The sequence below is a fragment of the Protopterus annectens genome, chromosome 4.part0 (assembly GCF_019279795.1).
Source record: "Protopterus annectens isolate FY-2018-M chromosome 4.part0, PAN1.0, whole genome shotgun sequence".
Lineage (NCBI taxonomy): Eukaryota > Metazoa > Chordata > Ceratodontiformes > Protopteridae > Protopterus > Protopterus annectens.
In genome coordinates, this window is record NC_056733.1 from 850,055,559 (window position 1) to 850,069,819 (window position 14,261).

At 37.4% G+C, this 14,261-nt stretch overlaps 1 protein-coding gene across 1 annotated transcript in view; it reads left to right on the forward strand.

The window, feature by feature from the left end:
* The window catches only part of LOC122799619 (CMT1A duplicated region transcript 1 protein-like), a 922,387-nt gene that overhangs the window by 163,558 nt on the left and 744,568 nt on the right, over nucleotides 1–14,261 (forward strand). The window contains exon 3 of the mRNA XM_044068803.1: nucleotides 445–657. Within this exon, the coding sequence (XP_043924738.1) occupies nucleotides 445–657 (213 nt within the window). The remainder of the gene's footprint in view (nucleotides 1–444; nucleotides 658–14,261) is intronic.

Consider the following 14,261-nt stretch of genomic DNA (forward strand, 5'->3'; position numbering starts at 1 on the left):
TGTACTCACACCCATATGCATATACAGCATTTTTGCATGTACTTTATAGCATCATATGCTTCTGTGCTATCAAGGTGAACAATTAAATTGTAAACAACCTTACAAAGTTTCACATCAGTGATACTGTGACACTGTTTACAGATATTGTGATGTTTCTTTGCATAGTAAGCTCCTTTAGCACTCCATAAGCAATTATACATCCATAGAAACTGAAGCACAGTTAGTCTTAATAAGCTAGTATTGTACTGAAGCATATAATTTGACAATCAAAATGCTTTACTAGTTCTACAGTAATATACTGGAAGTAACAGATTCTGTGGTGTACTTTTAATTAGTGGATACTGAGGAGATTTTTTTTTTCAGTGGTAAACTGTTGAGTGAAGAGCAAAGTGGAATTACTGACATAATGTCTTATCATCATCTTTCTGTCTTTATACTACATAGCTATACCAGCATCTTTTACACTTAGTAATTGGTTTCCTGATGGTGAGAAGCACTGCAAGGTGCAACGACTGGACAAGTCTGATGCTTCTTCCATTTCTGCAGATGATCCTGCACTCTTTACTGTTCCAACAGGATCGCAATCTACTTCTGGGATCAGCAAGTATAAGGACTTCATCCGTTGCCTGCCTGTACATCTTTCAAAGTATATACTCGGTAGGGAATACTTCACACCAGAAACTCTAAAATGAGATAACGTTTCCTTTCTTGATTTGGCTGTAATCTTTAGATGTTTGATACCGAACATTAAGACAGATTTGTTAACATTTTCTAATTTTTTGACACTTAACCTGCTTGTTTCCTTTATCAGATGTACTTAAGCAAACTGATTCTAAGATTTTGTCATTTTGAAAGCTTATCTTTGTGAGTGTATGGTAACAGTGATTTAGTTGTCATCTGAATCATTCATATTGTGTTTCTTAACTGTGCATTCTGATTGTGCCTTCTGTATAACACATCCTCAGTACTGAATAAATATTATTAGTGTCTTCAGTAGTAGAACTTTGAGAAAAACAAGCAATATGATGTCAGACCAACAGAAACAGCCAACCTTTTGAAAATAATACTTTATATAATATCACACAGAGTACATACTTTAAAGAAAGAAGTATGCATGCTTTTTTTGCATATGGTATATATCACTCAGAAAGGTACAAGGGATTTTCATCCTCAAGAGGCGTCAGAAGTACACTGCAGTATACTGATTTGACTTGAGGACTTAACATTTCCCAAGCACAGCATTTGGTGTTTGGATTTAGGTATATCCTAAATCCATTAATTTAAACTGCTGATAAAACACGGAGCAGCAGGAAAAGGAGCACACCATGGGGGTGTCAATGAGCTTGGAGTGAATCTTATGGCTGCATATTTGTTCATTTTGTCAGGTGTTTTTCTTATTGCCTTAAGATATTAGAAAAATGCTAGGATGATGTTCATTATTCCCACTGCTGCAGTAGCCCACTGGCATTATGGGTTGTTTGATTCCCAGAAAAACAAAAAAACAGTCCGTATCAAAAAGCTCTAGTTCCCTCCATTCCTTCACTCTGACTGCTGATTGCAAATCCATTGAAGGAAAATCGGCAGACAGAGTGAAGCTTTCTTTAATCCTTTCTTGCTGTCTCAAGAAGAAGGATCTATGGAGCATCACAGGAGAAGCAATCAGCTAAGAGCTTTATTTCTGGCAGATAAGTTCCCATTAGATGACCCTTCCACTCAGAACTTAGTGCCCTTTTAAGAAAAATAGCATTTTATGTATTTTTTTTTTACTTTAAGAAGCCAGGTGTTTTTCTCATTATCTAAAGTTTCCTGTCAGAGACTGCTATTTTTAGCTTAGAGTATGTAGTACTGTATTTGGGGTAATTTTGTGAAATAAAAATGTATATTTACTTTTTGTGTGACAGAAATGCTTATGAGGAACAGGTAGGAACTGTGTGTCATAATAATGTTTATATTCACTTTGTGACAACCTACCTGCCACATTGATTCTGTCATTATGTATGTGAGTGTTTGAGCAGTACTGACTGGGAAATTCTTTTCTACTTTTACTTGTTATAACTTAAGGGACTGGGAAAAACATTGCAAGTGTGCTTCTTGTGAATACTGAAAGACAACTTGCCATTTAACTGACTCACTAAAGCTATGCTTACCACTTTCAGTGCTTCTTTCCCTGTTGCAGCATGGATGCTCACTTTGGTCCAGCTGGCTCTTTTCTCAGTATCTAGAAAGAAAATTATCAGCCAATACTGTATGAAACTGCAGTGGCCATTGGTTGTTCCTCTGTTGTAGTCCTTTCTGCCAGCATGAACCAGGGATCAGTCACTTCTTCTTTGGCTGTTCCATTGTCCGATAACTGCATGGGAGAACCGTCCTCTCTGGGTATTAGAAACACTCCAGAAGATTCTTCTCAGAGTAACCAGGGTAAGAAACCATTAGACCTGACAGACATTCCTCCTTTGAGTTTGTCCTCTTGTACTGGAACTCCCTATTATGATAAAAAACTGCTCATCTGATGACGTTATTACTGTTAAAAAGATTAATTCTCTACCTTAGCTAGACAGTACAAGCAATAAATCATGTTATACAGAGGCCTTTACAGATGGTCAACCCCTGCAAAGTTATTCCTGAAGAAACAGGGTCTAACGATTCTGATTTTGAGATAGATAGGGTTTGTTTTCCTATACATTCTAAAGCCCAGCTCTGTCACTGTGAGGAAATCTTTAATTCTTACCCTCCTATGAAGGACTGTTGTTTTAATCAAACTATTGCCAGGATGAATGAGCTATTTTTATGGGAACAAACAGATGTTTCCCCTGAACTGAAGAGATATTATGATATGTTGCAAATAGATATATCTCCTTCCACTCCCATCCCTCCTATATTGCCAGCCCTAAAGGATATGTTGAATGCTGCCTGTACTTATCCTGATACTCAGCTATTAGTCCCTAAAAAAGCAGTTAATCTTTGTAAGGTACCTCAGGCTAATCAATGTCTTTTCTCTCATGCTGTGTCTGACCTGGTGGCCATTTCAACTGTGTCCCATGATGGCAAAATACTGGTCCTCAATAATAACCCTTCGCCTGGTGATAAGGGGGAAATATTGGAACGTATAGTTAAGAGAATGTTATTCTTCCACTTCAGCCTTTAGAATTCTGAATTACCAGCCATATATGTGGAAATGTATGCTTTGTCATATGGACAGTCTGAAGGAATTGACTTCCACTCATTCTACAGAAAATACAGACTGTTTTTTCCCTCTTTCTCAGGTACCTAAAAATGCTTTGAAGAGTGTGTATGATTGTGCAGATACTGTGTCTAGGGCCACTGCTACTGCTACAGTGTGGAAATAATATGCTTGGGTATGTAAACACATTTGCTGATAAGGTAAAGTCTGAAATCTTGGATTCAGCTTTAGATAAAGAGATGTTGTTTACCTCTTCGGCTCCCAGGTTCTCAAATAATATGTTGAAATAGGGAAATTAATTCAGGGAGTTTCTAAGATATTTCATGTACCCCAGTGCAAATCTTCTAGGCCAAATCCAAATAAGTAAAACTAGTCTTTTTCTTGCAAATGGAATAAAGATGGCCAGAGGTTAACAATAATAAAAAACAGGGGTCTTTTCAGAAAGAGTTGCATACCAACAGTATAGAATGACTATGCCAGCATTCATCACCCTCTTTCCTCTCCTCTGGCCAATATCTTTACAAATCTGTCCCAGAAACCGGCCCTCAGCATTCCCTTTTTGCAAACGATTGTTTCAGACTCCTAAGTGTGAAAAGTGGTGCAGGAGGGTTACAGATGGTGCCAGATATAAAATCCTCCTTTCAGGGGAATGCCTCCCCAGCCTCCAAACTAAACAGATTTTTTTTCCTCAGGTTTTTCAGTTATTAGACACCAACTGAGTCATAGAACCACTGCTTTTAAGTCAAAGTGGCAAAGACTTCTATTTAAGAATGTTTCTTGTATTAAATAAAGAGGCCTTCTGGAGACCAATACTAGATCTTTTATTTCTAAATCTGCATATGAATGTTCCAAAGTTCAAAATGTTGACCTTACAGAACCTGTTGCCTCTTCTTCCTCACATGAGTTAACTGGTAACTCTAGACATAAAATATGCTTACTACCATATTTCCATAGTCATAGGCTTCCAGAAATTTCTAAAGTTCTCTGTTTCTGAGTCACATTATCAATTATGTGCATTATCATTTGGTTTATCTACAACTCCAAGGGTATTCACAAAATGTTTAGCCCTAGTCATAGCTTTTTTATTTATTTTTTATTTATTTAACATTTGTTGACTGAGATAGTCCGACTAGGCTACACAGAGCAAACTTAATGGCATTCACATCTTTCCTTACTTATTTATCTTACTTATTTTTGCAGTGCCTTTATCCAGATGTCAAGAATCATTAAATAATATAAATTAAATTAATTATATGATTATCAACCATGGGGTGGGTAAAGCCAATCTATATCTAAATGGGATAGGTTAATTTGAGCACAAGGGCAGCTAGCCTAGTACATACCTATGAACCTATTAACCTGGGTTATGTCTCTTTGACCAATATGAGCTTCCAGATAAATATTGCAAAATATTCCTTGACTCCATCTTACAGGACTATGTTTCTGGGGTGCTTTACCAATTCTTCTCTTAAAAAAGCTTTTTTAACACAAGACAAGGTAGATATTTATCTGCAGTTTTTTTTCTGAACTTCTCCAGTCAGTCTCTGACTTCTGCTAGAGAATTTTTCAGGATCCTAGATTTCATGGCTTCTGCGATTCTCATGCTACATCTAGCCAAATTACACATGAAAAATATAAAAAATGGTTTCTAAAAAACAAGAGGGCCAAGCACTTCTTGCATCCTCTGGAGTATCAGAATCCAGTTTTAGGTCTTAAGAAGAGAGCTGCAGTGGTGGAGACAACAGATTCAACTAAACTCAGGTTTCCCCTTCTCTCCTCAGACCCCAAACCAATTTGACACCACAGATGCCCCAGATTTTGCTTGGAGAGCAATTTCCAGTGGTGTAAAAGTACAAGGCCTGTGGAATCCATCAGACAGACCAAAGCACATCAACTTAAAAGAGACATTGGCTATGATCCATACCTTGAAATCTCTCCATTGCCTTGGGTCTGCTGGACCTCTTCAAGTGGTTACAGACAATGCCACTGTCATGTGGTATATAAACTTGCTCAGTGGTGGAAGTTTGTACCCCCTTATTCAGGCTGACAGTGATGGCTTGGGAGTTAGCTCTTCAGCATTATGTTAGATCTGTGAATTAGAGACCTTCCTGAGGCCAATGTTATCCCCAGGAAAGTTCACCAACAAATATACTTGTAGCTGTCAGATTTCACCTTCAAAGTTGTTTCTGCCTTAGGCCTTTTATAAGGTGTCTGATTGTAATGTTCAGGCTTCTTTTAATAAGAAAGCTCTCATGTGAAGTGCACATGCTCTTAAGATCTTCTTGCAGCACAAAATACTTTTTGCCTTTGATCTGAGATAGAAGTGCCTCAAATTTGTGCAGCTATGGAAACTAAATGCCAAAAAATTATGATTAAAAAGTTGTTTGTGAAAGCTTCATCAGGCAGGGAGCATTAAGCCTTTGCAATCCCATCAGTCCTGTAAGAGTCTGAGGTTCCGCTGAACTGCATGTTTGTCAGCCACTGACTCCAACCTTTACTATGGATATATCCACATCTGAATATGCTCCCTTATTTGCTGACAATGGGATAGTGGCATCTCATTCTGTGCAAGTTTTTCAAGATATTAGTGCTGCACCACAGCCAGATGATGATTTTCAGGTTCCTATAGCTGGCCAGTGGCTTCATTGCACAACAAGAAATCTCTCCCCCCTTAGATAGTCCATCTATTTTTATACATGAACCTACAGGTGTTGCTGAATAAACCACTTTCTCTGTTTCAGAAAGTTTTTAGATCAATCCGTCAGTTGGAGCTCTGAAAGTTTGTACTCACTTCCAATAGTAGCCTTTTGTCAAAATCAAGTTATCTCCTCATAGACCATATACATGTTTCTATCTGTAGAATCATAAGTGTTACTAAAGAATTGTAATTAGCAAAACATTCAGCAAAACTAGAGTTTAGGTCTTAATGCAATAAATATTTTGTATGTTTCATTAAACAGCTTACAGTAACTCAGTATGCACTGAAGTCATACATATACTATCAGTAACATTTTCTTCATCCAGTTGTGAGGTGTCATGAGGCTAAGTAAATTGCTTTGTGTTGTTTTATTTTTGAGATATTTACAGAAATTATAACAATATAAGCAATAGTATGTCAAGCTAACAATAATGCCTAACAGGTGGGTATTATAGAGAAATAACAGACATCTCAAAAATGTTGTGAAGCTGTCAATGGAAGGAGCATTATTTCTTTGTATTGCCCACCCAAAAGGGCATTGTTGCACTTTGAAAATGAGCTGTAGGTTAAAATGTTTGTACTTGCTTTATTATAAGTATATACATACTTTTTACATTTTTGTTTTAAAACATTTCCTCCAGCTAATGTTTTAAAGTTGGCATAAGATGTAATTGTTGCAAGAGGAAGTATTTTACATCCAATGTATAACTTATGCATTTAATGATATCTGTATGCAGACACGCACAGACAGAGGCACACACACAAAAAGGTAACCATTTGAAATGTCAGGATCCACTAGAGCAAGTCTTGAAATGGTGAGACTGAATGGCAAAAAAGTGGATTTCCATATACTAAGTCAGAGGTGCCATTTCTCAGAATATAACCTTTTCTCTGAGGTATGGTGATCTCGGAGTTGGTATATATAAGTTTGGGGTGTGGGGGTGCAGAGGGGCTTCCCCCACCCCTGCAAAAAGAAATTTTAAGGAAAAGAGCAATTTTTGAGATTCGCTCTTTTCCGTGTTTTCAGTCTTTATTTGACTTTTAGACACTAGCCAGTTCAAGTAGCGACATTTCAATAAGGAGCCCACAAAAATGTAGTTGCATACACACACACACACACACACACACACACACACACACACACACACACACACGCACACACACGCACACACGCACATGCACACACACACACACACACACACACACACACACACACACACACACACACACACTCACAAGCATACACACAAACACATGCACAGGTCCTTGTCTGCTAACTGTGTAATTGTTAGTGGGACGAGACAAATTGTCACATCCTTGTAACAGCATCTGTAGTTGGTTGCAGTGGTTTAGTTTTTGTTTTAGTGTTATTATTATTTTTTCCTTCTCACTAACTGCAGATTTTTAAGAGTGAGGAGAAAAATTTGTGGCTCCAGTAGCAAATTCAGATTTCATGCCAGAACAGGCACTCTTATTTTATACTAGGCTGTCTGTATACATTAATTCACCACTTTGGAACATCATGTGCCCAATGGAGATTGCTGAATCTCCATGCCCATTTGCTAACAATATTTGCTAACAATATTAGCTGCACAAGGCAGCAGTCTAGTATTGATGCATCTGTGTTGCCCATCATGTAAGCTTTAAAAGGAAATATTTCAATAGCTTGTATGCAACATAGGTTTGCAGTAATTAATGTAAATATGAAGAGGAAATATTAGATGCATATAAGCATCACTCTCCATCACTAGTATGAACATGCATAAACACCAGGAAATGTTACTAGGGTTTAATGTGTTAAAAATCAAGCCTTTCCAAAGTGTAGCATCAGGCTGAACACCTGCAATGAGATAGACTTCATGAGATTTTGACTGCAGATACTTTGCTGAGGAATATATGGTGGTTTGGCAGTGAATCCTTGCCCCCTGACACCTCTGGTTAAACCCTCTTCTTATAGAACATCTCCTCCATTTAAGAGAAAAAGAGAAAGTGACCCTTTCACACAACTCTCTTCTGACTTGTATATGACCAGGCAAGACTTGTCTTGCACTACTTATATCCATTTTCTGCTCAACTATGAGGTCAATGAAGATGATTTTTCTGTTTTAGGTCCCCCCTCACAAAGCAATATTGTTCAGGGAAGCATTAAGTTTAATGAAGGAACATTTGAAATGAGGAGCTAAAGAGCTAGCCTGACTCCTACAGATGTTACCTGAGTTTGTTGAGGATAGAAAATCCCACGCCTACTGCTACTCCTCCCATTATATACATCTTGAAGGATATATTTGAGTGCACTTCATTAGAACCTGACAGTCAACCTCTGACACCAAGGACAGTTGACCATTTTTGCCAGGTTGAAGGCAAATTTAAGTATACAAAAATCCAGTGGCCAATCCTATCACTTCTCTAAACACGACTTGACTGCTGCCAGCTCATAATACCCTAACTAACAACAAAAAGAGTAATATTCTGGACAGGATAAGGAAAATGGTATGCACTTCTACCGAATTAGGCATTAAGGGAGTTATCTGCCAGTTGTACATGCTCCAACAACAAACATTATTAAATAATTTGAGAACATGTGCAACAGGAGTCCCAGATGACACTGTTAAGCAGTGTTTTTCAAAACTTTTACAGGTGATTTTTAGGGTCAGTAGACGTGATAAAATGTGGCTATGATACTATTGATACTGGCATTAAGATAGTGATTTCAAATAGGAGGTCATCAGATGATAGTCATAGCTTAAGGATACAAAATGTATCTGAGGATGTCAAAGGGTAGCTACTAGAAGCATCCTTGTACAGATATTAACCTCTCTGGCCTCCACCATAGGAATTATTTAAAAAGTAAGAGAAGAGAGTACAGCAATTCAAAATGTTAAGCAGCTTATTTACTCCCCTCACACTCTGGTATAACATGAGATTTCCCACCAAGCAGTGGCCATTTTGTAATAAACAAACAAAGAAATATATATATGAGGAAGGTCACATCCAGTAAGGGAAAAGGCAATGAACGTCTAGCCATTCAATACGATATTTCCCACTTCTTTTTTTTTAACTATAAACTCATGACACAATCATGCATTTATTTAAATAAAAACAAACCATATTGACATATTTTCAGTTGCAAACATTATATATATATATCACATAAAATCTTCTATACACTCATTATCAGTTGAACATTACATTACATAGACTATTCAATCCCTGCCTTCTCTTGAACCTCATTCCTCCTCCAAAACATTATTCAGCATATATTGCTCCCACAATTACCATTTTTGTATGTAGTTTGTTCCTACCCTTTTCTAAAGATCATACTTCCAGTTCTTTTATCTCTGTTGCAATATTCACTACTTCTAGTACGATTTGTTTAGACTTCAATTTCCATTTTCTAGTAATTATTTTTTGGCGGCCACCAGAATTAAACTCAGCAATTCCAGTTCTATATTTATTTATTTTATTTTACATTTGTTAACCAGGGGTGTCTGACTGAGCTGAAAAGGCCCTTTTTCAGCAGACGCCCGGGGAGAAAAGCTCCACAAAGAAAAATTACAGACACATTTAGTTATTTAGACATGATCAGTATACACACAAATTACAGGAGACATGTTTTTACAGTGATATGCAGCACATAAACAGTTACAGTGGAGAGAACAAACAAAAAAATATTAATTTTAAAAATAAAGGTAATTAATAGATTTGTGGTGTACAGCTGAAATTTGGAACATAGGTAGAATACATACATAGTACACAGGTACAGTACATACATTGTAGATTAGCCAGTGTTTGTGAGTAAGATTGAAAACTATTATTAAGTGCTCTAGATTTTGTATGTATGTGTTATCCGCTTTCACTAGCCTGGGGAGCAATCATGGCACTGCCAACTTTGCTTGAGCTGTTGCCTGATGAGGTCTTCAAAGGAGTCTCAAAAAATCATTTCCTTAGTTACACCAATTTGCTCACTCAGTATTCCTCACAGAGTAGACTGCAGGGAATTTTTAAATTCTGCCAGCTCATTAAACTTCCAAAAACATGTTTCCAATTACCTTTTTCTTTCCCATTATACCTCCAACATTTGCAGTCTACCTGAGGAAAAATTCTTTGGAGTCTGTTTAGGGTATAAAAATACCTATGCAGACACTTCCAATCAAAACTCCTAAATCTTCTAGACTGTGTTACATTATTTGGGAGCCATACGTATATCCTTCCACTGTTTCTTTGTGAATTACTTATTCAGTCACTCTTCTCAATCCTTTCTGACAGTACAGTCAAAAGTTCAGATCCCATGCAGGAAAAAAGTACATCATATATATGTGTCATTAAAGCCACAGGCTCAGCTCCTATGTTATACTTGTAAAAGGACAGACAAGTAAAGTTCCACAATTAGATCAGTTCAAATCTAGCAATGAATGTATAAATAATGTTTGCTAGTTTACATAATGTAAAATTTAAAATCAGTGCTACATTGTAAGTGACAGTACAGTCAAGTGTTCAGATCCTATGCATGAAAAGAGTGCATCAGAAATACTGTGCGTCTTTAAAGCCACAGTTCAACTCTAGCAATAAATGTGTATACTATATAAAGAAACTTAATGTACTTGTATAAAGGACATACGAGTAAACTTCCAGATGAAGAAACTTCACATACTTGTATAAAAGACAGACAAGTAAACTTCCAGAATCAGATCGGTTTAAATATGGTAATAAATGTGTCCCAGGATTCTGAAAACTTCCATGCAAGAATAGCTTATTCTTGCGTGGAAGGGTCTGTAACCATGCAGCACGGCAGTGCGTAATACGGACACGGTTTGTGTAAGAGTGCAGGGGATGAGTCTGAGAGCAGTGCTTTCACAATATGCATGCCCCCTGCACTCCATAATTGCAGTACGACAATGTAAATATAGCGAGAGTGTCCATGGACACCAGTTAACACTTAACCTCACGCAAAATCTGGACAAAGCCATAAAAGGGACAAATAGGGACAAATGTGAGATATTGCTCTCACAAACATATAAAGTCGATAGAATGACAGGGTTCGCATAAGCATGAATTACCCAAAGGGTATGAGGTGTAAAACTCAAATGTCTGACATTATTTACTAACTGCAGTCTTTAATGCTTTGCCACTAATCTGCCAGAAAGCTACAATTGTATGACAAATGGACCAAAAATATAAAGCAAAAAAACTGGACATTCTGTGAAGATCTGTACAGTTGAGAGGTATGGTGGACACTGTTAGTGTCCGTGGCGCATACTTCTCAAATGCAACACCTGTCTGGGGAACAGACCAAACATAATAGGCTAAACCTTTCCAATTATGTGGATGGCCCTATAGTTGAGAGCTATGTAGAGGCAGAACTTTGTCAGACTGAAACCCATGCAGAAGTAGCATGTGCAGACAAACCGTGTTTAACTAGCAGTATTCCAAGCATATAACAGCAATACTCACATTCTGCCACTAAGTCTTGAACCTCCTCCACCATTTAGTTGGCTTGTCTCCACAAGTCTTGTTGTAAGAGGTAGTAGCACACACAACTCCAGGATGTCTTCCTCACAAGTAAGGGAAAGGGTCAACACCCACATGAAGTACTCAGTTATAGGAGTGTGTTGCCATGACAATGGCTATTGGAAGAACTACACAGCTACTCTGCATGCAATTAGCAAATGGGGAATACCAATAGGTGCACAGTTTATCACCTGGTCATGAGCATCACCTACAAAAGCAATGCTGCCACCTATTCAAACCAGCTCTATCCCTTTAGAGCAGAGAGAGAGAGATAGAGAAAGCAAATAAAACATAAACTGGAAAAGAGTAGGAAACAAAAGCTAAGTGGAACATGTAAGCATGTAACTGACCATAGTAATTGGCTTGTAATAATGGGAAATATGATTTGGAGGAATACATGTCCCAACAAGAATTGCTGTACTAATGTCCTTCTGAATATCTGCTATGGCCATAACATCTGCCCCTCTCTGCAGTGGAAGAGATTACAGCCATACCTCTCAACTGTACAGATCATCACAGAATGTCCAGATTTCCCCATCATAGTTTTTGTCTGTTCCTCCTAAAATCTGTACTTTTCTGGCAAATAGCTGAGGAATAAAGTCATCAAGTAATGACAAAGACTTGAGTTTAAGACTCCACATCCTTAAGAATATTCACTGTAATGCAAAATGTATCATTCTATGAACTTGCTATGTTTGTAACAGGAATATTTAAAGTCTGTCCCTGTTTATCCCCCCATCATTTTAGGCTTTGTCCAGATGTGATGCTCTAAGAGGTTGCGAGGTAGGATCACAGCTCAGGAGTCTGACTCACCCTGGGAAAGGACAGCTCATATACGACAACCGCTGGGGTGTCTGCCAAACAGTTGTGACTGTGCTACTGCTAGGCCAGTTAATGGGATGTTGTCCATATCCATATGTTACCTGTGAATATGAGTATAACACATGGTTGTCTTGTAAAGCTAAGAGACCTATATAGGGCATGTGCATAGTAAAGTACTGTTGCAGACATGTGTGTTGAACTGCATGTGATATATTGAATTAATAACATTCAACTGTACAGTGTTCTGCTGGACAATAAGAACATTTGTGACTGATATCTGTAGGCACATACACATATACCTGTGTTATGTGAGCCAAACCATTGGCAGGTCTGTGAGCAAAAACAGAAAAGGGACCAGCACTCGACAGCAGCAGGATAAAAGATTTTTATTTCAAGGTTGCAAAAGTCAACCTTGCATGATATGCACAAACCGGTTTCGGCTATTAAAGCCTTTCTCAATGTGACTTCTTCTTAATCCAAATACATTTGTTTGCAAAAGCACCTGTCACATCCTGGTTCTCAATTTATACCCTCAACTTAAAGTGGTATCAACCTGTTAAGATTTGTATGCAGGGTACTAATACAGTGTTTACATCAAAATTTGTTTAACATGACTTTACTTATAATACATTGTTTAAACCACATACTACTGACATCCTGATAATAACAAATATGAATTCAGCTCAAAAATTCAGCTTAAAAATAAGGCTGATATGAACAGTAGCCCAAAATACTTATATGTTTTGTTAGGCAAAAATCAAAAAAAAAATATATATATATGTATATATATATATATATATATATATATATATATATATATATATGTATATATACACACACATGTTTTTGGTTATCATAGATGTATTTGATGTATGTGGATTTTAATGTTGACGTTGGATTAATTAGATATTTGACTGCCCAATAATCATGTGTTTGATCCTATAAAACCTGTATAACTGGGGGCACCATTGGCCTATCCATCATGTACTTGATATTCATTTAATCCTGGCTTAAAAAAAGCCCCAAGGGTGGTGATCCCCTTGTTCTCCATGTTATTAAGTTTTGTGTGCCACCCCATCTTGAAATTTCTGTGAAGTTGGGTTTTGTCTATTATGGTAAACTTAAATGATGCTCCTGTATGTTGTTGGCTATGTTTGTATAGAGCATTGGTGATTCTTCTGTTTCTGATGGAACTCAAATGTTCGCTAAACCTGATTCTAATGGGCCTGGAGATCTGCCCAACATAGAACGCAGAGCAAGTGCATTGTGCCAAATATATCACCCAATCAGAACTGCAATTCCCGAAAGTGTTTATGTTAAATACCTTTGGTGTATTCTTACTGGTGAATTCTTTGGTTTTCCAAATGTATTGACATAAACTGCAATGTCCACAAGGGTAACAACCAACTAAGGCATCACCAAAAAGTGTAGTTTGCTGTTTAATAACTGGTGTGAACCTTTTGTAGTGTGTTAACTGAGACTGAATGGTACGTCCCCTGCGGTAAGAGAAAGCGCAGGTTTCGGGAAGAATATCATTAAGAAATTGATTCGACTGTAGTATATCCCAATGTTTGTTAACAATTTGTCTAAACCAGGAGGTGTTGTTACCATACGTGGTAACTAGTCTGATAGGTTGCCTACCTTGCTTGGTAACTTCCTGTGATTTGTTATATATAAGTAGATCTGATCTGCCCTTGGTTTGTATCTGTTTGACCATCTTGTTTAGATGGTTAGAATTATACCCTCTATCCACAAATCTGGTTGTTAATTCTTGTGTTTGGCTGGAATATTCTGCTGCCATTGAACAGATCCTTTTCAGGCGCAGATATTGTGACTTGGGAATGTTGTTGATAATGTGGCGGGGGTGAGAGCTGGTGGCATAGAGAATGGTGTTATATTGTGGGAATTTTCTATGTATTGTTGTTGCTAAAGTGTGATCTGGTAATCTTTTGATAGCCACATCCAAAAACACCATCTCATTATATCCAATATTGACCATGAATTGTATGTCAAATGGATTGTTATTGAGATAATCCACAAATTTGGATAGTT